Here is a 24880-nt window from a genome sequence, read left to right on the forward strand (position 1 = left end):
AAAATAGCCACGTTGAGGAAAGCAGACACGGTTCTGCCAAGGCCATAGGGGATCGGAGGAAAACTGCTGTTCTTGACATAGGGGCTGGTTTTCACTGTAATAATGGCTTCATAACAACAGAGACCTAAGTGGCTTTTTCAAAAGAGAGAAGCAGATGGAGCAAAAAAGTTACACACACACAGAAAGTTAAAGGAACATGATGAAGACAGAGGGGTAAAAATGGAAACTTGTGGCTTAGGTAAAGGCATACCCTTAGCATCGGCATTACAAATGCTAAATTAAGTCATACAGTTTGGCAATAAAAAGTTAAACACCTAGTTACAGCAGATAGAGCTCAAGTTAATTATTCTGTTAACAAAAATTTAGCATTTCTGCAGCAATCATGTGACCAGCAAGACTTTGACACTGACACAAGCATACAACAAAATTGGAATAGTTATTATTAGCAGCAAATCGTGTACAGTTACAGTGGGGTCATGCAGTGCTGTGGTGCACAGTCTACAAAAGATGCCATCACTCTTAACTTCACTCTTAATCTATCAACTGCAGCCTCCTCTGGTCTTAACATAACTGGTCTCAGCATAAAACAGTTTACTGGGAGCTTCATGGCATGGATAACCATGGCTGAGCACTAGGTGTAATTTTTCAGTGGCCCACTGCTTTCATCCATATATTGTAGCTTTAGAGTGTGACCCCACTCTTGTAATTAAGCATACTGGTTTATGTTGTTTAAAATACTCTATTTATCCTTAAATTTGTGGTATGGTCTGTAAAGGTGGCCCAGTATATATTCATGGTTTATTTAGGATTTTATTTATTTATGAATTTGTCTTGTATTGCCCATTTAAATGTTATTTATTTATTTTTATTTTTTAATCGAATGAACTTAGCCAAATGTTTCCCTGTCAAAGTTGGTTCCCCAAACAGTTTGTGTGCTCTGGTGCCTATCCTCCATATCCTGAAGAAAGTAAAGTACACATTATAGTTCATTTAATAGGTTTTCAAGATAATAAAACTACTCTTTAAACATAAATAAGGCGATCGTTGAGTCCCTGCCTCTACACAAAAATGTTACAAAAGTGTATAAACTAGGCAAAAGCTGGTACCGCCTGCTTTTCTTTTTCTCCCACCTATGATTTAAGCAAATCATTGCCAGGAATGATCTGAGGCCCTGACTAGAGTTGACCTTTAAAGCATAACACAACTCACTATAAGATTTAGTATTTTCTCTTGAGTGTGTGTCTTTGAAGAGCATTCTAGTCTGAGCCGCTGAAAAGGTAGAAAACAGAAATGTTGCCTGTTAACATTCAGCTCTGCTACTATTAAGCATTCTCTTTTCTGTTCAAAATCTTGTTGTTGTTTTTTTCATTTTGCTGTGTCATATTGCTTTAGGTCATCTTTATACATGTTATTCTTTCCAAATTGTTTTTACCACAGGAGAATGAAAGAATTGAAGCTGCCAGATAGTTCTTCCTTTCCATGAGACCTCGGAGGGCTTTGAGGAACTACTGTGGGTAGCCAAATTCAGTCTAATAAGAGACAATGTCCTTAAGTTCAACAACAAATTAAAATATGTCTGTGTCTGGTTTTGTGAGGGGAGTTCCTCCCTCCTCAACACAACACAGAAAAAGACCCCTGTGGAGATGCCTCAGCATGACTACACCACAACATTTTGCAACAGTTGTAAATTAAATTAAGGAAGGTATTGATAATATACAGCTTTATATTACACTCTTTATATCATCACTCCATACAACAACCTTTCTAATGTTGAGCCAACCCAAAATAGGCTGATGGACCGAAATGGTCCAATAGTCCAATGATAGCTGGGTCAGCATGAAATACAGAGCTTAATGTTTCCAGAGTGATTTGGAAACTGTTTGATAAAAGGGACAAAAACTAATTACGGTGAGCTTGAAGGAAAATCATGAGTAAAGTGCAGGTTCCTAAGGCTTAAGGGTAACACGTTCTTGTCAGAAGGCTTTGATTCAGTCGCTGATAACAGCATAACAAACACAGTTGAGCCCTTATGGAGAAGAGAGAGGATAATTAAATGTGCCAGAAAAACAACAACAAAATAGTTTTCTATTTTAGATTTTAGGTCTAGCACTCTAATGTCCATGGCAACATTTAAGGACCTTAATAATTTATTTGTATTGATTGATTTTGACTTTGTTCATTAATATGCCATGAAGCTTTTTTTATATTCTCTCTTCATAAGCTTAGGTTTACCCTATACCTGAGCCTGAAATGAGAAGACCGGTAACTTAACTGCTTTCACATGCCCATGTAGCCGCTCAGTTTTACTATATGTGAGAGCCTAAGGTTATAACCATGGAAACAGTTCTTTAAAATATTGCTCATAGATTGCCTTTAACTCCTCCACAATCAGGTAATTCAAAAGGGAAGAGCTAGTGTGCTCTCAGGCAAGTGAGAAAAAAAAAGAGTGAATAACAAAGTCGACTCCAGGAGAAGAGCGAATACGATGGGAAAAGTAATCAATTTAGTGCCTTTACAGAGCAGGCAACTGACTGTTGTCTCGCAGACAGCCTGTAAGTTAGAATAAAAATGTAAAATACAAACTTTTTTGCTTTGGGCATTGCTTGTATCAGTAATGTGATCTTAATTTCACAGTTGACTTGGAGCAGGGACAGGAGGGAAAGCACGCATTGTGTCACCTCCTCACAGAAAAAGGGGTTTTGTTTAGTGCCCTCTCACATCTGGCCTCACAATCTGGTGATATCAGCTACTGCATCTGTAAATCAGTGTTACTACTGCTACTAAAACGCATACAGTCACCCACAGCAACCCTATTTCACAGATATGCAGCCAGTTTCACTATAACTTACCAACTCTACCCACTCATTTGGCCATGAAATAGTGAAATGTTAGTTTTAACCAGCTGGGCAAAAAATGAACAGACAGACTGGATTTTAAAAGTTGGATTCGGGGGAATATTACAGTCCTACAAATTTAAATATATGTTTGATTTGCTACAAACGGAAGGGCAAGAATACTTGCAAGCAGGAGTTAAATACTGAAGGTCATGTGATTTTGAAAGCCAATGCAGTGTAGCATCCAGTGCTCATCCAGTAGCATCCACTCCATTACAACATTAGCAACTAATGTTTTGACATTTGTCTTCATTATTATCAATGAACAGAGGCGATTGAGCCACCAGCATGCTCCATTACCTTCCTTCATTGCACAGTTGCACAGTTGAAATCACACATTAGGGTGGATCCAACATAAAATGACAAGTTACGGGACCTAAGGACTACCAGCTGATTATTTAGGTGGTGGAGGATGAGAGAGTTAGATGAAGGCATGGTGGGGTGGAAGAGATGCAGGCAAGGGATTTTGGGAATTGGTAGAGAACTGTACCAGCATTAAAGTGTAAGGAGCACGGGGGCACAGAGCAGCACAGCACACCTTAAGAAGAGAAGCTCATTTCAATCGGTATAATTAGCCTGTGGTAATGAAATAAGTCAGAGGCACTGCCACCTTCACTTAAGAGAAAATCGATCTGTATTTGAGGGAGTTTATTAAAGCTTAGGAATAATGGGAAGATAGGATAGAAGGGGTGGAGGAGTGGAGGTGATGGAGGCTGAGCGCACATTAACAGCTAATCAGAACGAAAAGGTGGTAGCATTGGGGTAGAAGCTTGACAAGAAGCAGAACAGAGATCAGCTGGAGTTTCCCAAAATAAAAGCGTTTAAGGTCTGTTCTATCTCACAGGGGGAAGCCATAGGACGTGAGAGCTATGAACATGTGAGACATACATGCTGAATATAAAGATGAGATATTTTTTTCTTTTTTAAACATAGTTTATCAAGGCCTGTTGCAAAAGAGGATTCGGACTGATAGATAGTCACTGGAAGTGCTTGAAAGGGTCTTTTTGGATGTTGGGTGAATAACTTGAGCTTGGTAAGCACCGGGTGTGGTGAGATAATCACTGATGGACATTTCTCCTCAGGTTCCCCAAATGCATGCTGGTTGATGTGGGTGCTGCTTGCTCATTTATCCAGCCGTCTGGCCAACTCACCTGGAGTGATGGGGGAGACGTCAGGAAGGCAGGCTGCTATTTCACGGCCTGTTAAGCGCTAATGCCGCAACATGCCCTGCGCTCCAATTTTAGGGAACAGGGAGCATTACCGCCCAACTCAAGGTTCTGTCCGTCTGGACTGTGGACTTGGACAGTAGTGAGGGGATGGGATTAGCAAGAAGAAAAAGAGGTGGGAGTAGAGGAGAATGATGAGATGTCTTGTGAATGAATTAAAAGACAGAAATAAAACAAACAGAGAAAAGCTCACAAAATAGTAAAAAGCAGAAACAAGTGGAATCTTTTTCCACAGGCTGCTGAGCAAGCACTGTGGAGTAGACAGGACAGCAGCACACTGACATCCACTTCTGCCATGCTAGGCTGCTTCTCGCAGGCCCCAGAAGGCCCCTCGCTCCCAGGCTTACAGCCTTTCCCTTGCCAGAGCTCCTGAACATCACTAGCCTGACCCACCCACAACATTTGTCCTCAGTGTGCACTAAACTTGGCCCATGTAATAACCACAGAACCTCCATTAAGCACTGCATGGCTAGAGAATCAGAGCATCTACAGCACAGTGTGAACGGTGTAAAGAATCTCCTGTAAAACAAGTGAGAATGTGCTCAAATTATGCCAATTCTTTGTGTTCTGGCTTGTGAATGTGTAATATGAATTATGCATAAAAACATCATTCTCTTCTGTTCTGAAGTACTGGGAAGAAATTGCTAGCTCTTTATCCCATCCTACATTCACTGAACGGAGGGCAAAAGTCAAGTCATTTATGTCAAGCATGTGCTTACAGTAAACGTCACATCCATCATAGTGTAGTTACAGCAGTGATGGATCACCTTTCTCATCTGCCATTCTTGAGGTGTGAGGTGTTTAAAGGACATGACCCAGGTCTTTCAAGGCTGCAAGAGGTGGCGTGCACATGGAGAAAGACACAGCAGAGTCCAAGCAACATAAGTCAGCACAGATGAAACCCGCACTGTATTTCTATATACACAATATGAAATAGCAGTTATGGGCCAATTTCTACAAGCTCTCATGTGGCCTTGCAGTCCTAAGTCATTTTCTTCCTCTGCTTTCCCTCTGCACCTAGCTCACGTTCATAGTATTCGCCACCTCTGCTGCTAATACAGCAATTAGCTCTAGTAAATTAGACATGTTACAAGGCATAGGGCCTTGCAGACAAAATCACAAGAAGGTGAGTTACACACTTTCCAAGTAACTGACAAGTGTGCCAACAAGAGCCATCGGCCATGGCATGTGACTCATAATGATTTCAGTTCAGTATGTTCTTTATCTCATATTGTTGAATATTCAGCAACTGTACTATAATTTTTCAGCCCATGACAGTCTTTTTGGACTGATGGACACAAGCTAAATAGTGTCTGCTAAAGAATTTCCCTTCTCTGATGCATGATGCATTTCTGGTAATTGCCCAAGTGCTTGTTAGGGCTACATGCTTGTGGACTATCAAAGCTCAGTGGCAGGCTCGTGATTTGCTGGAACTAAACAGTAGGATTAAAAAAAAGATACAGGTACAGTTAGGTGAATGAGTAGAAGAATACAACAAAAAACACTGGGCTCAGTGACAAAGGCCTAGAGACTGGTCAGTGATATCCTGGCAAAATCCCATCACCATAGAGAAGAATGTGTAACCCAGACCAGTTGATGAGTGGTTTCTGGAGGTTGCCGGCTGTCACTTGTAGAAATCAATCACAAAGACGGTGCTACCAGATTGTCATGGTCATTGGTAGTTTCCAAGGAAGACGCTGATTTGTTTGCAAATATCAGTTAACCAATGACTGCAATAGTGAAACTTGGAAATGAGCATTTCAAACTAGAAACAGGGAACATTCAGCTTCCAAATAAAAGTTGTGCCTTACTGCAGAAACCAACAGGTTTTTAAAAGGCAGAACTTGGACGGGGAATGGTCTGTGTTTTTGATTTGTGATTAAGCCGTCACAGTTTTACTACCATTAAACAAGTGGTTGGCACGTACTTGCAGACAAGTCAGCATCTTCCATTCAAACTATGGGTGACCACAGCAATCTGCTAGCGGCCAAAGCGATCAAAAGGGGGTTTTCGGTGCAGTACCGTACACTTTTTTGCGCCCATTTTCTCCTAACAATTGCCAGTAACCTCTCACAGCCACTCACCAACTGACCAACTGATCAGATACTTACTTTTTCTCCCAGTGACTGATAGTTATTATGTGATTGCCAAATACTCACTATGCTTGACATCTCTGTCAGTGTTTAGCCATCACTGTGTATTATTTGGATAATGACAGAAATGTTACTGCTGAATCCAACATGCCATAAACGTTTTCATTGTTCTTGGTCTTAAAACCAAGTTATATGTATTCTATGTTAAGCAGTTGAGAAGCAGTTGTTAACTGTGTACTCTATTAGAAAGCCTGCTGACTTTACCTCTTGCCATATATGTTTGACTAATTCTGCCTGCAATGAATTTAATAAAGAAGAACTGTTTTAACTTTTGGGATTTTTTTTTGTTTTTTTGTAGTTCAGAATTGTAGTGAGTTGAGCTGTGACAGTGATATTCCAATTGAGGAAGTTATTCCAAAGAAAAAACAGCTGCTTTTCTGAAGCACTGAGCAGGATAGATGCTGGAAAATAGAAAATATAATACAGTATTCTGAGGAGGCACTGCCTCAGTGGATGCTGATATGGGTACAGATGATATAGCAGACATCAGGAAAGAGTAAGACATAAGCTCACTTTCAACTAATATCAATTGTTGCTTTGCAGTAAATATTCTGCTTTAGATATAAAGTAGGTTTGTTTATATTTAAAGTCTCGAACTATGATTTACTTATAAGAGTGGTCATGTTTACACTTTTCTCATGCACCATTCCTCAGTTTTCTTAACTACTATTTGAGCTTAGTATCATTTGCACCTAGTAATCATTGAGAAAGAGATGGGACTTAAACCCTAGACCTGTCAAAGGTGCATCACGGCGTACCACATACAGAGCGACAAATCTTCACTTTTACATTCACACCTACAGCCAATTTACAATCACCAGTTAACCTGCATGTCTTTGGACTGTAAGGAATTGTGCCACACAGGCATGATGAAAGGTGTTCTATGAGTTTGGGATTCTACAGTCAACTTAGTTTTTATATCCAGTGGAAGTGCACACACTTTGCCTTCCTATCACCATATAACTCTGACAGATGTCACTTGGCTGCTGTGCATTTTTTTCCCCCTAAGAAACGAAACCACAAAGGGACGAAGGATTTCTGAGTTCCTCTCTGTACTGGTTTATATATGCAGTGGCTACTGATAAAGTCAGAGCTCAGACACAAAATAGTGCCTAAACATAGCCTGAACTCACACATTAATTGAAAAAGAGTAATACAGGTTTAGCTTACTAAACCTTCTTTACAGCCAAAACTGCCGCAAACTGGAATCATATTTAATGCTTCAAAAGGACTGATGTGTGTAGTCTCAATGGGTTATCAGACCACTGTAGGACCAGAGATGACACTGAGCTGGCTAAGCGAGGGAAGAGGCCATTTTCTTGGAGTGACAAATATCTAGAGGAGTAGAAACACAGAGTAGAGCCCCTGTTGGGAGAATGCCCGAGCTTTGTCTTTGTCACACAGTGTGACACAGATGCACAGCACCACTCCCTGAGGTGTGCGGTTAGGTGTATGTATGTGTAAATTGTGTGCTTGGGTTTGTGTGTGCATGAGAGCACATTCACATAAGAAAGCTCAGAATCTCCCACCCTTATCATTGATCTCAACTCCTGTACTTTTAGCATTACTGCTTGTGGTCAATGTGAGAAAGAGACCAGAACTAAAACTTGAGCAATAATCAAATGCTGAGGAACTTTCTTTGAGTCTTTGGATGAGTCTTGCCATGACTCATTAACATGACTGCTAATAGATCAGCCAGGGTAGCAACACTGTCACCAACTTAAGTCTACTGAGAGGCTAGGTGAGCCAAGCACTGACGCAAGTGGGCTTTTATGGCAGCAGCTGGTATGGGTAGTGACTTGGAGTGAGGTGAGGGAACACTAGTTTCACAGTACTGCTTTGAGCCAGCAAGATTAATGTAGGCTCTCTGGAGCAAAGGCAACATCCAGAGCTTTAATAAGGTACAAACAATCGGTTCCACTCGACTGGCTTCCCAGGGAAAACTATTGTTGTGCTGCATTGTTTCTTGGTGAAGTTCCTTGGAGACACAAGCCGGCTGCAGCATGTGGCTGTCTCCATTACAGCCAAGGGAGAGCTCACTGTAGACCTCTGTTTGTCTGTGTCAGGATGAAGGCTGGCTCTCGCCCACCCCACACCCACCCCCGTAGCCACCCCCGTGCCCACCCCTATCCCACCTCTCTTCCCATTTACTCCCTCTAAATCCAAACTCTTGTCAGCCCACTCACCTCAACTCCCTGCACTTTCAACTTCATGTGATCCTCCCGTGTGGTCTTCCCATCTTTCCTCTTCTTCCAGCAGTAGCCATCCTTTCTGTACTTCACCTTCTTCCTATTGTACAGTATCATCGACCCATTCTGCGGCCTGGACCCGTCGAGACAGGAGAGACAGAGGAAGAGCAAAAGAGAGAAAGATAAGATAAGATGAGAAGAATTTTTAGGCAAAGCTACAGCACAGCTCAGGGACTCATTTTAGAGATGTACAAAGAAGCCTGACATGAGTCTACGCCAGGCAGAAAATGCACCAGTGACTTAGATGACAAGACTTCTTTATGGTGTTTTTCAGCATTGGTATGCACAGTTTGACAATGAACAAAGCACCCTTCAGCATACATTTTTTCCAATGAGAAGTGTGTGTGCTGTGAGGAGTTAAAGTGACACTCCTTCTCTCAGAGTAAATTATATGAAGGCCAGTTTGTAAGGAAAGCAGCATGGGGGGTGAGTGGGTTTCTTCCTTATCTCTCATTCATCCAACTTAAATGAGTTGTGGTGTTGGAAGTCCCTAGGGGAAAGAGATCTTCCTTCACACTCCATTCATAATTCATTCTCCCTCCACCAGACCACAGCCTGTAGGCTCATAATGATATAATGTACTATATGATGATAATCTGCCTTTCCATTTCGATTTGTAACAGAGGCATTTGCCGCTCAGTGTTAAACATTAACAGAAAGTGTAGCATAAAACATTTATGACTTTCTCAACAATTAGGAAGCAGTTAGACATGGTTATGTATTAGTATTTATGTGTATTGTGCAGTGGTTACGAATCATCAGTATGAATCCATACATAGTGCTCACTCTCCACAGATTCCCACACACTTGTCCATACCTCCACAGTGCAGTGGTGGGTTTCCATCACTGGACATGGCTTTGACTCAAATTCATTTCCTGGCAACGTCCCCTCACCCTAAACTTATCCCAACCTTGAACCAAGTCTTCCAGGAGTCCAGTCGAAATTATAATGATTAGTGGTATGGGGACTTGCATTTTATCCCCAGAAGCAGAGACAGTCCCCACAAAGTGAATGTAAATGTGGTTAGGTCCCCACAACATAAGTAATACAAGTATAAACACATCACACACAGCTGCTATGATTTGGAGCTCTCCCAAATGAGAACAGGTTTGCATCGGTGTTTGTTGCCTCACAGTGAATGAGTGGGAAAGCCGCCTGCCCAGGCTGCTGAGGAGGCAGTGTAACTGAAGGGGGCTTAACCATCCAGTCAGCTGGTGAACCTTGTTAGTGTTTTGCTCATTGCTCCACACATAAAACACACACAACACACACAGGCACAGATATGTAAAACTAGAAACACAAAAAAGAGGAAAAACTCTCATCAAAGCGAAGGGGGGGAAAAGTCGGGTTGATTTGTGGCTTCTGTAGCAATAACCAAAATAAGAAAAACCAATGGTTGTTTTGCATTGTTTTGTTGTTTATTGTTAAATTTTTTTCCACAAGATTTATTTATAAAGCTGCATGCATCATTTTGCAGGGCTGCCTTTAGGGGCCAGGGCGTGTGTTTATCTTGGTATCACTCATCAATCATTTTTCCTTGCTGGATCTCAGGGGCCAGTAAAGAGGGAGGAGAAGAGGGGAACTGGGGTCCCTGCAGTCCCCCCTCTGTGGCCCCTGACAGCACCTTCTAATGAGAGACGCCACTCACACACTGATGTGCTCACTCCTTCCTGATCTCCCTTCCTCCCTTTCCTCCTCCCTTTCCCTCGCTGAAGCCTGCTCTTCTCGCCGTCAGTCAACTCAAGCTGTTCACCAGGGAATGTCTTTGTCTCCTCCCTCGCTCCCTGCTCACTCTCTCCCTCTTGTTTCATCTGTCTCAGGATCCCTCACCTACACCCTCCCACACCTCCTTCTCTCCTATTGTCTTCTCCTTACTCACTCCCCTGTCTTGTTCGGTACTTTGCATGCTTTGCAGAAATCAACTATTAAACAGACGTGTTTATTGGTCAGCTTGAGAAGTGGAACTCCTCGATGGCTGTATGCAATATACACAAAGTATAAATTGTTTTGTAGTTTACAGCATCCATAACGTCACCCATCGTTGAGATGCGATCATAAATGGCACTCTGGAGCTAAGAACTTTGCAGATTGCTGTAATCTCATCATGTACTCCTGCAGATCTGCATACCAAATATCACTTGAAGGACACTCATCTGAGATGCCATTCCTGTTTTTGGTAGCAATCAAACAAGGAATGGCCCTCTAAAAGTTTGATGCTATTATTCGCTTCAATATCATTCTGGGTTTTGTCCTTCAAAAGATACAAGGAGTGTGTGCTTCTTAAAATGTAGCTCTGCGTGAGACAAAAAGATGGGCGCGGATGAGATAAGGCAGAAAATCAAATGACACAGGGCTATCTGATCTCCTCCAGAGCACTGGAAATTGGGGTGAGGCTTCGGTGTCAGAGGCTCCACGCCGTATTTATCGGCTCCACGCCGTATTTATCGGCTCGGCGCAAAAACTTATTCGCTCAGCTATTTTTGAGGGACTGTTAGGTAGATGCTATTTTCAATTCAAGGCACTTAGGGCCCAGAAGAGAGAGGCTAGGCACCCATTCTGGGGTAGGTCTTAGGCAAAAACTAGTCTAAAATGCATGCTTTGGCATAATGTGTCTCCTTTCCCTCCTGCTGTCTCCCACTCTCTCTCTCTCCCCCTCATCTTTTACTACTGTATACTTAGGCGCTTCAATTAATCTTATCAGAATTACACATATTTATACATGAGGGGAAAAAGCTAACTGCTCCGTTATCAAAGAAGCGTGACAGGAGGCCCTCTGTCTCAGATGCCTAAATGTGGCAGATTAATATGGAAATACAGGCTTCTAAAAAAGTGCACACAAGCTCCACAGCTGCCTCTCTCTTCTTTGGAGTTTGCAGCGATAATAAGCTTCACCCTCAGGGTGGTGTTAGGCCTTGTCCAGTCCTTTAGGAATCACTCATTTACCCAGGTAATGGCATTCACTCAATCAGATCTGTTGATTTGAAAAAGTCAGGGGAGGGTGGAGGTTTTATGAGGCTGGTGACGTGATCAGCATGGGTAACAAAGCCAAAGCAGGGAAACCTGGGCCCAAAGGCAGGTAAGGAAGAAAAAAAACTGCTCACATTCTCAGCTTTACTGTCTAAAGGCCTTTCGGCACAAACAGAAACAGAAAGGGAAAAGCTACATGCACACAAAAAGCGAAATCTGAGTGAGAACAAGAGATTCTTCTGTTCTCCACAGCTCTGGTGAATCGCCTTGGATTAAAATGAAAAAAGACACAACATGTAGGCCATACATTATTCATAATACATGGTATAAGTTATTACTTTTTTACTGGACTTAAAACTACTCAATTGTAGCAGGTGTGCTCAAGTGTAAGACAAGAATACTAAATTGGTAGTCCAGGTTATAATAGTAAAGGTTATGCTTCTTTCTGAATGTATTTTTGTCAAAAGGCTTACAAGAATGAAATATCTCAGTCTTGGTGAACTGGCGTAGCCCACTCCGCCACATTCCCTGTGATGCTCTAGGTTTGATTAATACCATGCTGCAATACATGCTGTTTTTCTCCCTAGCAAGCTCGACTGACATTGGAGAGGAGAGAAGAGCTGGGCTGGAGAGGCTTTGAAGATCGGAGGGTGAGCTGGTTGGGGCCTGAAGTGGCTCAGGAGGGAGGCGACACCTGCTGTTCTCAATTACCCATCGGAGCCTTCAGCCATCATAGCCTTTACCCCACTGTGTCAACAACCACACTTCTACCTACTACTCATCTAAACACATCCACATATACACACCTGTATTTTGTGTTACACAAAAACCAATCCTATTAAGAATAAATATGAGGGATAAATATGCCCCTGGGCACTCGAACAGAAGCACAACACACAGTAACCCCATTGCTCCATATGGGGATAACATTATTAACACGAAGAGTGACAGACCATCAATAACACACTGATGCTTGTCATTACAGTTTCTGTCAATCACAGTTAAAACATAAATCAAGTGTTCATACGCATGCGATTGGGAGCACATGCGCACACTTGGAGCTGTCCAAACTTTGCAGCGTTTTTTCGCATGTAATGTAATTACATGGCAAGCAATGGTGCTCTATTAGACAGCACATGATCTTTGAGCTAGATGTGTGAACAGAAAGGTGCTGGCGTCAGGAGCCCCTATCTGGACGCATCACGTGCAATTGATGACTCGCAGATAAGCTGCTCCTTTCAGACCTGCCAACGAATGCATCAGGAAGTGGGGCGTACACTAAAACTACTTTAAATGTAAATCTGCCATGGCCTCATGATTGAGATTCATTGTCTGTACTGCTCTGAAACCCTCCAACTCCCCCGCTAGTGTGCGTATGTCGAGATGCCGCAGGTCGCGTTCCTCTTTGACTGCCAATGAGGCCTTAGCACCTGGTCACTGTAATGCCTTACTGCTGTAGTCCTGAGCGGCTCAGGACTCCAGCCCTCAACCATTCTGATAATTAAGACAATGAGGGCTGTGTGGTGGGTTAGTCAGCTGGAACAAGTCATGCATCTTTTTAATCATATCTCATGATCTATTATTTTTCCTAGGGTGTTATTTTCTCACCTCTGCAGACTTTTTGAAACACATTTGAATTTTATTCTAAATATTTTTAATAAAAAAACTAATTTAAGAGTATAAAACAATGGCTGACACGAATTAGACTGAAGTAAATGATGGAAGTTAAGTTTTCCAAACATGGCGTCAGATACTGATCTCCAAGGCTGTACAGATGGAGCTCAATGTTTATTTACCCAGTGTTCAGCTAAATACAACAGTAATAATGAGAGGGTAGCTAGGCCCCTGGAGTTGTAATTCAGGATAGGGAGACAGATCGTGTGCCTCCCCTCTTCCTCTCTATCTATACTGCTGGTGATTGCCACAGAACTCAAGCTCCGGCCCACTGCCTTCCAGCACAAAACAGATGTTTCCCCCACACTTATCTCAATGAAAAAATCACAGACAATTTACAAAGAATATAAATTACTGTTGTAGCTGCACATCAGTGTCTCTGTCCCTATAAGACCTTGTAAAGAGGATAAGGGTGAATTGCTGTGGGAGGGTGGGTGAATTGTTGGAGGACAACATAAAGCGGATGGAAGCAGTAGGGGAGGAGGGTGGCGTGGCTCTTATCTGGTCCACAGCAGCCCGGCGGAATGAGAGGGTGGCTGGTGATTGGCGGTGATGCTTTACTGATAGCACTAAGCTGGTTTCATGCACATTTCAGGGAGGCTGCCATCACTGCTCAGAGTTAAAGCTCTCAGCTGCTGCCAGTGGATGAGGTTTGGATGTTATTTACAAATAGCCATGTCATACACTGGTTACACCTCTCCATTCTCTGTGTCAACACATACACACATAGCATTAGCGACTAATGTGCAGCTTTGATGTACAGCTTAGGTGACACGGAATCTGAATTTCAGTGCTTGTAAGGTTTTGGCTGTGAAGACATTTTTTATTCACTTGAAATGCACACTGTCACTGCATGTTTGTGTGTACCTGTGAGAGAGAGAGTGCATATAATGTGTTTAACTGGGTTGGACTGTTGATGATTTTCAAATGCATGCTCAAAAGGCTTCCACATCATGTTTGTGGCGAATGCTATTTCCAGTCTTTAGTCAGTACTGTATGCATATGCTTACTTGGAAAAAAGCGACTACGGAGACGATGATTCATACCTCACATGCTTTCCGCTAATCTTCACAAATCATCCATGGTGTGTCTCAGTACGTTGTAAATGAAGGTGCCATCAGAATGAAGTTTCTCTACATCCCAGCTCCTGCTGACAACTACATGCTGTGTGCATCGTGCAAGTGTAAACTTAAGTCCTGTAGCACTGCCTTATTATGACACTTTGTAAAGAGGATGCTTTTGTACTTTCAATAATGCATGGCCAGCAGGGAATTGTGTACAGCCTTATTTTATGTCATGGGGTAAAGTTGCTGTTTTAGCAGCTTATGTTCTCCCCTGGTAGGAAAATACTAATGCAATTAAATCTAAGTCGAACTAGACTGCAGCAAGAAAAGGTCAGGTTTTTATTATTAGTAACAATAATCTTCCTTTCTATTATATGAGAAGCAGGGGGGATTCAGACACCAACTTAATGATGTGGTCATGTATTTTTAAGAGCCCAATTTAGGGGGAAAGATCAAAGATTTTTATTTCTCCATGTCAATCTCCTAAAGCCACATTCAACAAGCAATATAAACTTCTGCGATTGTCCTAAACAGAAAAATATAAACGACAACATGAAAGGGAAAAAAAGAAGAAGCAAAAGGTAGAGATTCAAACCCAGAACAAACTGTAAAACATTGAGAGCTTAAGTCTGTGCGTATTGGCAGCAGTTTTATGAAGATATATTAAGTTATTCGTTTTGATTGTGAGTATAAAACACCTGTGAAATAGATATTGTATTCATATTTTTTCAGATAATATGGGCATCACAAGAAGACCTTGAAATTAGGGTTACTGTATGTCTCTCTAGAGGCCTCTACAGATACAGGATGGGCTGAGAGCAGGCTCTCTTCTACATCTTGCCTAATGCCAGACCAGGCTAATGGATCACCTGGACGTGAGGGCCTTGTCTCTCCTCCAGAGCAGTCAGTGCCACTGAACTTCCCCTATTGATCCCTCAGTGACGGAGCACAGCTAAGGCCAGTTATTGAACCACTTATGATTAATTCACAAATCCTGCCTTGTCCACAAAAAAGGTAAAAGAACAAAGTACAAGCAGTAAGCGCGACTGGAAAAAAAAGAAGGATAAAGCGCCAGGGAGGTCAAAAAACTCAACTTTTTAAAGTGAGACAGAACTACAGACTTAGAAGTGCTGCTTTACAAGCTGACCAAGCTATAAAGCACATCTCAGAGTCCCTTCTGTCACAAAAAACGTCAGCACAGTGCTATGGTGGGGGCTGGAGGTGGTTGAAAAGAGGGAATGATAAAAAAAAGGAGTGTGTAAAGGAAGAGAGACAGGCAGGAAAGCTGAGTAGGAAAAGAAGAAGCTATTCTTCCTTTCCCTTCCATTCCTTGGTCCTATTTTAGTCATGAGGATAGACCGATGAGGGTGAGAGGTTGAAATTGAGCTGTAACTCTATCTGGGTGCTGGAGCGAATCAGAAAGTCTATCCCACCTTTCACCTGGGAATCACAGCTCTCTCTCTGCCCTGTCTGGTCACCATACCAACCAGAGCCAGGCATCATGGGTTTAATTGGAGCCCTGGGCTCAACGGCGGCTCAGGCACAGATAGAGTGAGGGGGAGAAGGACAGACATCAGCCATGGTCAAGTGATGGTGGCCATGCAGATCAAATCGAATTTCAGGCATTGCTTGCATTGCAGGGCTCACGTTCTCAAGGTAACACTAAACATATTGAATGGAACTGTTGTGCTTTTTAACTAAGCAGGGAGAGCTGTTGTCCACAAAAAGATTAAAAACATAAAGATAAGCTACTTACTTTTAAAAAAAGCAAACGTCTGTGATTAAATTCTTTGAGCCATAACATAAAGAACTGTGGTAAGAGTGTACTGCATGTCAACCTGAATGAAAATTCCAACATGATTTCTCCTCACAACAGCCAAACTGAAAGATAATACATGCTGGTTGCTCTTGTTTAGTTGTTGGCAATTACAAGTAATGTTCACTGATTTTTTTTCCCATAAATGTAACAAATGCTCTGCAATCACCTAATGTATTGATCATCAAACTGAGCTTTGACTAGCCTTTGCACAGCTGCAGGAGAGCAGTGTGTGGGACAATCAGTATGATCCAACTTTGTACAAAACAGATCAAAGCTGCTTAGCTGGCCATGAGATCAAACTGCAGTTGCATTGGGAAGCCTCCAACTGTGAATGTGTGCAACTGTGTGTAGCATAAAAAAAGAGCATTTGTGCTCAGTGATTGTACTGCACCTTGGTTGGTTAAACAAAGTAAGAGAAAAAAAAATAGACATAAGTAGGACAATTGGTAGCCGATTCTGCTTTTTGACAAAGAAAAAAAAATAGTTTGAGATGCCTATAATCCTTAGCATCTAGATTCCTACTGATACTAAGGATGCTACGCTGTTAAAATATCTATCACGAACAACAAACCAGCACTGTAAACAGGTCTGCTGTAGTTGGACTGCTGTCCAGGCATGGCCTAATACGCAGACAATCCTCATGGAAATGCATAACTAAACACTAATGATTGTGAAGCGTAGAAATCCACACTGGATTTCAGAGTGTGTCAACATTCATTTTGCAGACTATGAAAATGTGCAAGTAGAGGATCCGGCTTAAACAGATTGACCATATTCTTCTCTCAAAGTCAAAACAAAGAGATATACTTGAATACAAATTGAATAGACATTATAATATTCTAATAAATATATTCTCCAGAGCACCGTGTTTTTTAGCAGGTTCTCCCGTGTCAAAAATGCTCTGGTTGGTTAAATACAACTAAACTAAAAATCTATGTATGAAAAACACTTTAGTTAACTGAAATAAAAATGAAAAATAAACTTCTGAAAAAAGCCCTAATGAACTAATATTTTGCACTATTCTTTACCAATGACAGTAAAAAAATGCAAAATTGCCACTTGAATAACAATGAAAAAACTCTTTAAACTAACAGAAACTAAACTGAAGCTAAATATTTTTTTAAACAATAAGAACTGAAACAAGCAAATACACTCTGGATACTAACTCAAACTAAACTGAATAGGAAACTAAAATGTAACACTAAGGAAAAACTAATAATGAAAATGCAGAACAGAATTATCTATGGGTTGGTGAAAATTTATACATGACTAGAAAACCTGAAGCCACGTATCTGTGTACTTGGTTAGTCTATATGCTTTCCATGTACCCTTCCCACACCTATCATCATAGATGACAAGCCAAAACATAAAATGAGGAGGAGATTGAAGAAGTTGTGGGGAACATAGATGTCTGGGATCCTCTGCTTTGCCGCTGCAACCCTGATTGAACTAAGCGGCTTAAGGAGATGGATAAATGAACCCTGGCGTTTTGATTCTTATTCTTGTCTACTGCCACTGTTATCCTGTGGACTCTTTGCAATTTTATTTCTGACATGTTCTGTTGATGTTATTCAAAGACCAAATAATCAGTTTTTCCAGTAACTGAATGGAGGCAAACAGAAGAAACATGTTGGGTACTATATGATTTCATGGGTGAGAGTGTTAGTCACGTGGTCCCACGAGCCCCAACGCTCTCTCACACTCTATTTCCCTGGGTGTGTTTATATATGATGACCCTTCATCTTGGCCCCTAACACATGTCTGAGATCACTCAGATACATCAGCTGGGGTGAGGACCTCACACATAATCACATAAATACAAACACACACACAGCATGACTGAGCAAAGCACGAGAAAAGTCAACTTAGCTTCTCCTGGTAATACACACCAACACTGACAGTTATTACCCAGACAATGAAGATGATAGACTGTGCGTGTCCTGCTATGTTTACCTTTGGCCGCTCAACTTTAAGTTGAAGCCATCGATGTGCACATGTACACACACATCTGAATACACTCATAAAGTAGTCAACAAGGCACACCTCTAATCATGGCCACCTCTGCCTTCTCATTTTCCATGTTCAGTGGCTCATGGAGCACCCACACACTAAATCACATCAACAGTATCTCCTCCATAAATTTTCCAGTCCAAAACATAATCTTTTTCCTTTCTTCCCATCTTTTTCTCATTTATGTAAAAAAAAATAAAAAATCAGCTACACAATGCACACACACAGATTTACAGACAGACAGAAATACACTCGAGCACAGCTGCCCTAGTAGTACAAGAGCGCAATAAATACCCCACAGGTTGGGGTCAACTAACTATAGATAAAATTAGCATCTAACCATACCTTCCAGAGAAGGAAGAGGCGTAACTCTCCTATTCCAAAACCATAAAATGTTTATCCTTAGTCTGTCACCGAGCATGACTTTCACACACTTTTTTGAAACAGCATTTCCAAACCACAGAAATACACAGGCTTGTCACACCGGCCTAGCTGATTGACTATTTCCCACATATTTGACACACCAGTGAGTCTGCTCATCAGTCACCTCAGCAAGTAGGCAGCAAGTTAGGGTGGGGAGTCCAGGCAACAGCCCAGAATGACTAGAGTTTGTTTCTGGCTGCGTGCCGCATATAATGCAAGGCAACAGGGAGACACACTCCTGAATTAAATATGTTTTACTAATTGATGTGATACGTACATTTAGTGGTATACACAACTTTACAACTCACTAGTTACTCGTATTTCTTGTAAATGGCATATTTAGCATTGGTTCATTTTAACAAATGATGTGTAGGGGGAAAGAAGGCTAAGGAAGATGCACTACTGTCGCCCTGAGACTACTCTGGATGTTTAAAGAATTTTTATACAAACTCAACTATGGCAGGCATCCCTATTTCTGATTTGAGTCTTGGGTCGGGTCCATACACTCCCTCGTGTTTGCATGTAACACGCTTGGATATAGCCCAGACTAATCTCAGCTGGAAACCTTGATGCAGAGAACAGACGCTGAGAAGAAATATTATTATAGATTTCTGGGCAACACTTGACACTACAGCTTGGTAATAGAACTGAAATACTATAGCGATAGACTGATAATAAAGAGGTAATAGTTCGGTTAACCCATGGAATTACCAAAGTAATAATAAGAAAGCAATGTTAGTATAAAATACTAATATTAACAGAAAGCAACAGCTAGCATTACGCAGCTCTGATTTATGGTTATTACACAGAAAGTAAAAAGAATGAGAAACAAGTAACAAAATAACAAAAACTTACATCACTAAACAAATACAGCAGTATTACTTTTTAACAAAAAGCAGATGTTTGGAATATAAAGAAAGCCACTTTATATCATATATGATATGATATGATATGATATGACTGATGATTTTGATATGATTTTTATGTGTTTTTGAAGGTTGTGGCATGATATATCAAAACATTCAAATCTCAATTTTTAACTAATTTGCTTTTACCAGAGAAAATTTCTGTTTTGTTTTGTTGACTGGGGTTAGATTATGGGATTATAGTATATTGTTGGGAGAATGCCAAATGCTAAAGGGGAAATATTTTTGATGAAACTCAGTTATCATTAATTGAAGAAACACATGACTGATAACTGTTCTGTTTTAAGTTTATTTTATGACATAGATTGGATCATGAGTGGGGAAAACTGAGCATTTTTAAGTTTTGTATAGTATCTTGACACATGAAATGTATCAAGATAAAGGGGGGTTTAGGGTTTATTAATTTAATTGTTTAATAATTTAGGATCATTTTAGGACCTTTTGGGTTTTTGATCATTTGGATATGGTAAAACTGAAACTGAAAAAAATAAGAAACCGGAAACCTAAACTGGGTAAGCTAATAACACAAACCAGAAACGAGGATGCAGGGAGGTCCGGGGAAATACACCCAGAGAACATAGGGAGATTACACACAGGTGGGAAACACAGGTGACACTGATAAACATAACGAGACAGGGCAGGAGTGAACACAATATTACGCATACTGACGAGAGACTGTCAAAGTAAAACAGGAAGTACACAGAGGTTCAGACAGGAGGAGAGAGAGCACGGGGAGAACACAGACATAACAGGCTGGGGGAAACATGGAATAAACACAAAGAGAGACGAGAGCTCATAAATACACAGAGGGGCACAAGGGGGTAAGAGTCACAAAGGGAAAAAACACTTAGGGAACACCACAACAGGACACCTCAGAAAACCTGGCCTAAATAAGGAGCGAAAATACAAGGAACCAAGAATACTGGGCCAACATGGCCCAGGACCATGACAGAACTGAATCCTGTTTAGAAGATACAATGCCGGTTTTTCAAAGCTGTGAATAAGTCTTAGAGGGAAAATTAGTGAGGGTTGAAGGGGTAGAACAGCTTTGATTTCTTTTTGATTTCTAGAAGTAGTGGTTATAATGTAGGCTTACACATACAGATATTACATAGGAGGTATTTTTAGGATAAAGGGGAGAGCTTGTAAATAGAAATGATTTTTATACATATTGCATTTTTGAGATGAGTTATTGAAGTTATTGAAGGAGTGCACACGCTTACAGACACAGAGTTAAGAAACACACATGACAGTATTGATTCCAGGCAAAAGGCCTCAAATTCATTTAGCTTTTAACTGAACTTAAAGAAGGACCAAAGAAGAAGGAAAGCATATATTTTGGTGAAGTCTGATAAACTAGAATTAGAAGGTATTGTTACATTAAAGGGAGCAAATGAAATAAAAAGGCTATACCAAAAACGGGTTATAACATAGGAAATGTGAGGTTAAAATGAAGTTAACACATAGGAGTTGTTTCAAGGCAGCATTTAGCTATGATGAAATGTATACAGGAGTAATTGCTTATATGCTTAAACTTAATTGATTAGAATGGTTGTTTTCTTTTGGATCTTTTGGAGTAGAGGAACTTGCAGCAGCGACAATTTGTGCACGGGATGTTGATGATCAGATAAGGGAAAAATAGAGCGAGCAACCGGACGTGAAAGCAGGGCTTGAAGAGTTTTAAAGGGATGAGGAACGTTGAAGAATATACATAAATACAAGTCAATAAGTTAAGAGCATAATTAGGATCATGCTTTTGATTAAAGAGTCCCAAAAAGGATAAGTTAGGGAGATGCAAGAAAAGGTGTTTTGTTTCCTTTGCAGAAGATCTCAGCGACCACAGGAGGGGCGAGGATCCTGGAGATCTCGAGGCCTGCTAAACCACCAGAGAGGGTCTGAGCGAGGACACAATGTATTGCGACCTCTGGTGTTCCAGAGGTCGAGAGAGGGAGTGTGGAGCAGGGAAATTATTTTACTGCTATTGTTAAATAATTGTCATCATTACCATTGCATTAATAATATAATCTGGAGTTTATATTGCATTCAGGGGTTAAACAGTGTCTCTTTCAGAAAGACTGAGTTGCAGGCTGACAGGAAGTTGTATGCAGAAGTGAAAGCAGGAAGTTATTTTGAGCAGCAGGCTAAGACGAGGCTTTAACAATGTAACAGATAGCTTTAAGAAGGCTTTAAGGTTTTATGCATACAGGTATTAAATTAACTTTGTATTCCAGGTGCAGTTATAACTATTTTATACATATTGCATATCTGTGCTTATTTGAGTTGATGTTCAGGTTCTTTAAAGGTCTTAAGCTTCATCTAGTGAGAGTGTCTAGATGATCCATGCTGAGGGAAAACTAGAACATAGAAGGAATTGCAATACATGCTTACAAAACACTTATATATCAGATCATTTTATATTAAGGTTTTAGTAGAGGTTCTTGGTTAAAACATTTATTTAGTAGAAGACATACACATAGTCTCAGTGAGCTTCTGGTCTGGTAAAAGGTCAGAAGTGCAACAGGTGAATTGAGAAAGAGCATTTGAGGACAAGACACAGACAGTAGGTGAAGAGGTGACACAAAGAGCATGTGAGGTCGTGACACACACACATAGAGTTAAATTTATTTAGAGGAGAGATTACTCATGTCTGGTTGTAACTGCAAAAGTGTCTCGGTAAAAGAGGAACCGTTCCTTGTTGTCTCGGCAAGAAAGAGGAACAAGATAAGAACGGAAAGTACCACGCCATGAAAATAGAAGATGATTTTCTAGGTGAAAAGTCATGATGATGTTGATCTGATCTATGTATAAAATGTACCGGTGACGCATGAAGGGGCGTCAGTAAACAAACCCTGATGCTATAAAATATCTGTTCATGCTTTGATTAAGTCGAGGACTACTGGCTGTCTGCGTACAGAGTGTCTTCCCACACGTGTGTTCATTAAAATCATTGTTGGACCAAGATCCTCTGGACCAAGAGTAGTTTGTACTCTCCTTCCTCAATTTTGAACCTTAACACTAGCATCATTTTTATAGGTAGTAGTTGTTTCAAAAATACTGCTATACTTGCATGCTTCAACACTTTGTTTAAATGTTTTTTGACATGATTAGATGTTCAGTCTTTATTTCTGGCCCCTTACCACCCTGTTAGATCAGTTTCTTTCTATATTAGCCAGGTATACCCTTTTGCTAATTCCTGGTTACTTTATTATTTACAGGGTATTAATCATTTTCTTTAAAACTCTGTTATCAAACTGTCACTACTCAGTAATCATGATATGACCAAGCTGTAAAGTGCTACTGATTGCAGAAACACAAACACTGTCTACTACTTGTGCTGGAGTGCTACTGTCCTGCTCTTTGAGGACAATGAGACACTGATCTTGCCATCGTTGGCATTGTGATAAACTACTTCTGGAAGCAATCCTGAGAATTTACATCATCCCTTGACATTTAGCCTCACACTCCAAACACTATCGGTGTGCGGCGTCTTGTCTGTACGGATTGTGGGAGCGACCCTGCGTGTATGTGTGTGTGTGTGCGTGTGGACTATCTTTCTCTGACATTTAGCCTTGCTGTCCACATGGTTCTCTGCAGGAAGCAGCAACGTGGGAATGCCAATCTTGAATCGTGCAACTTTTTTTTTTCCGCGTGTTTGTGTGTATTTATATCTGTGTGTCTGTTTGTGTGCAACTGTGTCAGAATTGGAATACACAGTTATTAAGGGGAAGGCCTGCCACTCATGTGTCTCCAGAGGATGAGGAGACTAGACACCACAGAGAAGAGGAGGGAAAGGGAAAAGGCAGGCTTAGAGGAGAAACAGAGAGAAGCCCAGCTAATGAAGGAGAGTAAGGGAATGGTTAAAGTGTCAAGGCACCCATTGTATTGCAGGGCAGGAGCAGTAAAGACAAGCTAGTGGCCTCCGCAACTTTAAGATTGCCATTAAACTCTTGCCTTACTCGTGTTTATGGTTGGCTTTGTGTGTCAGAGGAGAAGGGGATTGTAAAGCGGGGCTTTGTCCGTCTGCCATCGATTTATTTCCTTCGTTAGGGTGATGACACTGCCTGCTTATGATGTCCTAGCACAGACTGTAATTACAGAGCACTTCTGTCTTTATTGATGTCACTGTGTTAGTTTAATTACGCTATATTGGGTTTTAGAGTTGCGGCAAGAGCAAAGCTATGATGTAGGGCAAAAATCATCAATGGAACATCCTCTTTTGAAGGCGTCGAGTGCAAAGAGTTGGGAGATAATTATTTCATAGAAAGACATTTAAAATAGACCCTGTGCATCTCAACATCTACAAAGGCAAAGAGAAGGTAATCTAAAATTTAATGACTATTTCGTCTGTGTTATGACCAAAGTCAGAGGGAGGAGGCTGTGAATGTGATGAGGGCCTTAATGGAAATGAAACACCTGGGTTCAACCTTGAGAGCGACTGTTTACACTCCCAGTCCCCAGGTGCTGGGGTTGACTGAGAGGAGCAGAGAACCATTGGCGTGTCTGTGTGAGCACAAGTGTGTGTGTGTGTGTGTGTGTGTGTGTGTGTGTGTGTGTGTGTGTGTGTGTATAGAGTGTATATGAAGGGATGGGACCCATGGGGAAGCAGTGCCATGTCAAGGTGACCCTTGAGTGGAAGAGGAGGAGGGAGAGGCCACCTGCTTGCTGGCGGTGGCAAAATAAGGGTGACAACCATCCACCTGTCTGAGAACACTCTCATTCCAGACCCCATCTGCCCACCCCCTTTGGGATATCTCCTCCCCAGGGGAACCTGTGACCCTCACTGTCGTCCAGTTCACCAGGCCTTCTGTCCACTGTCAGGAGCCAGCTAAAATTGCCACTGCTCACCTCCGACCGGAGGCCATTCAGGGGCACTGTAATACAGTACAATACATTGGGGGCTCTGGCGCAGCCACCAGTTGTTTTATTCTACTTCTACTTTTTTGGTTTCAAAGTGATCCAGGTCCCCCGGCCTTATGTGTGAGACTGTGCTATAAGTCTTCTGGCTTGGCTAAGTCATCACACGTAGCCAACAGGAAAGACCTTTATTTGCCCACTTTTCCTCCTCTACCATCTTCTTCAAACTGAAAACTCATCATAGTGTTCTGTAGCACAGATAATCACTGGCCAACAACAAAGCACTTTGGCAACTCAAACAATGGTCACATATAGCACACTGTCCATTTATCACCTCTCTCTCTCCCTCCCACTGTGCATACAGCTACCCATGTTTCTTCGCATAGTACTGTGGAACACACACAGAATTACATTCTTTCTACATGGCAATCCACCCTGTGGATATCGCTCTTTATTCAAGGACGTCTGTCTGACTGCAGTCAGGGGGCATTCCTGTCTCCCCTGGCTACAGACCTGTGGTGTGGACCTCGGGCTGTATTTGCGTTTTCTCTTTAGGTTTTATCCACATACCTGAGTGGGGTCTAGGTGGAAAAGACCCACCAGACTTCTGACATGTCTTC

General features: G+C 41.4%; 1 protein-coding gene across 1 annotated transcript in view; it reads right to left on the minus strand.

Annotated features, from left to right (window-relative positions):
* camta1a (calmodulin binding transcription activator 1a) overlaps positions 1 to 24880 on the minus strand; it is a 161860-nt gene that overhangs the window by 116761 nt on the left and 20219 nt on the right. The window contains exon 3 of the mRNA XM_085394333.1: positions 8460 to 8595. Within this exon, the coding sequence (XP_085250459.1) occupies positions 8460 to 8595 (136 nt within the window). The remainder of the gene's footprint in view (positions 1 to 8459; positions 8596 to 24880) is intronic.

This window comes from Rhamphochromis longiceps, linkage group LG20 (genome assembly GCF_057381845.1).
Source record: "Rhamphochromis longiceps isolate RC_006_pf linkage group LG20, R_longiceps_female_GT1.1, whole genome shotgun sequence".
NCBI lineage: Eukaryota > Metazoa > Chordata > Actinopteri > Cichliformes > Cichlidae > Rhamphochromis > Rhamphochromis longiceps.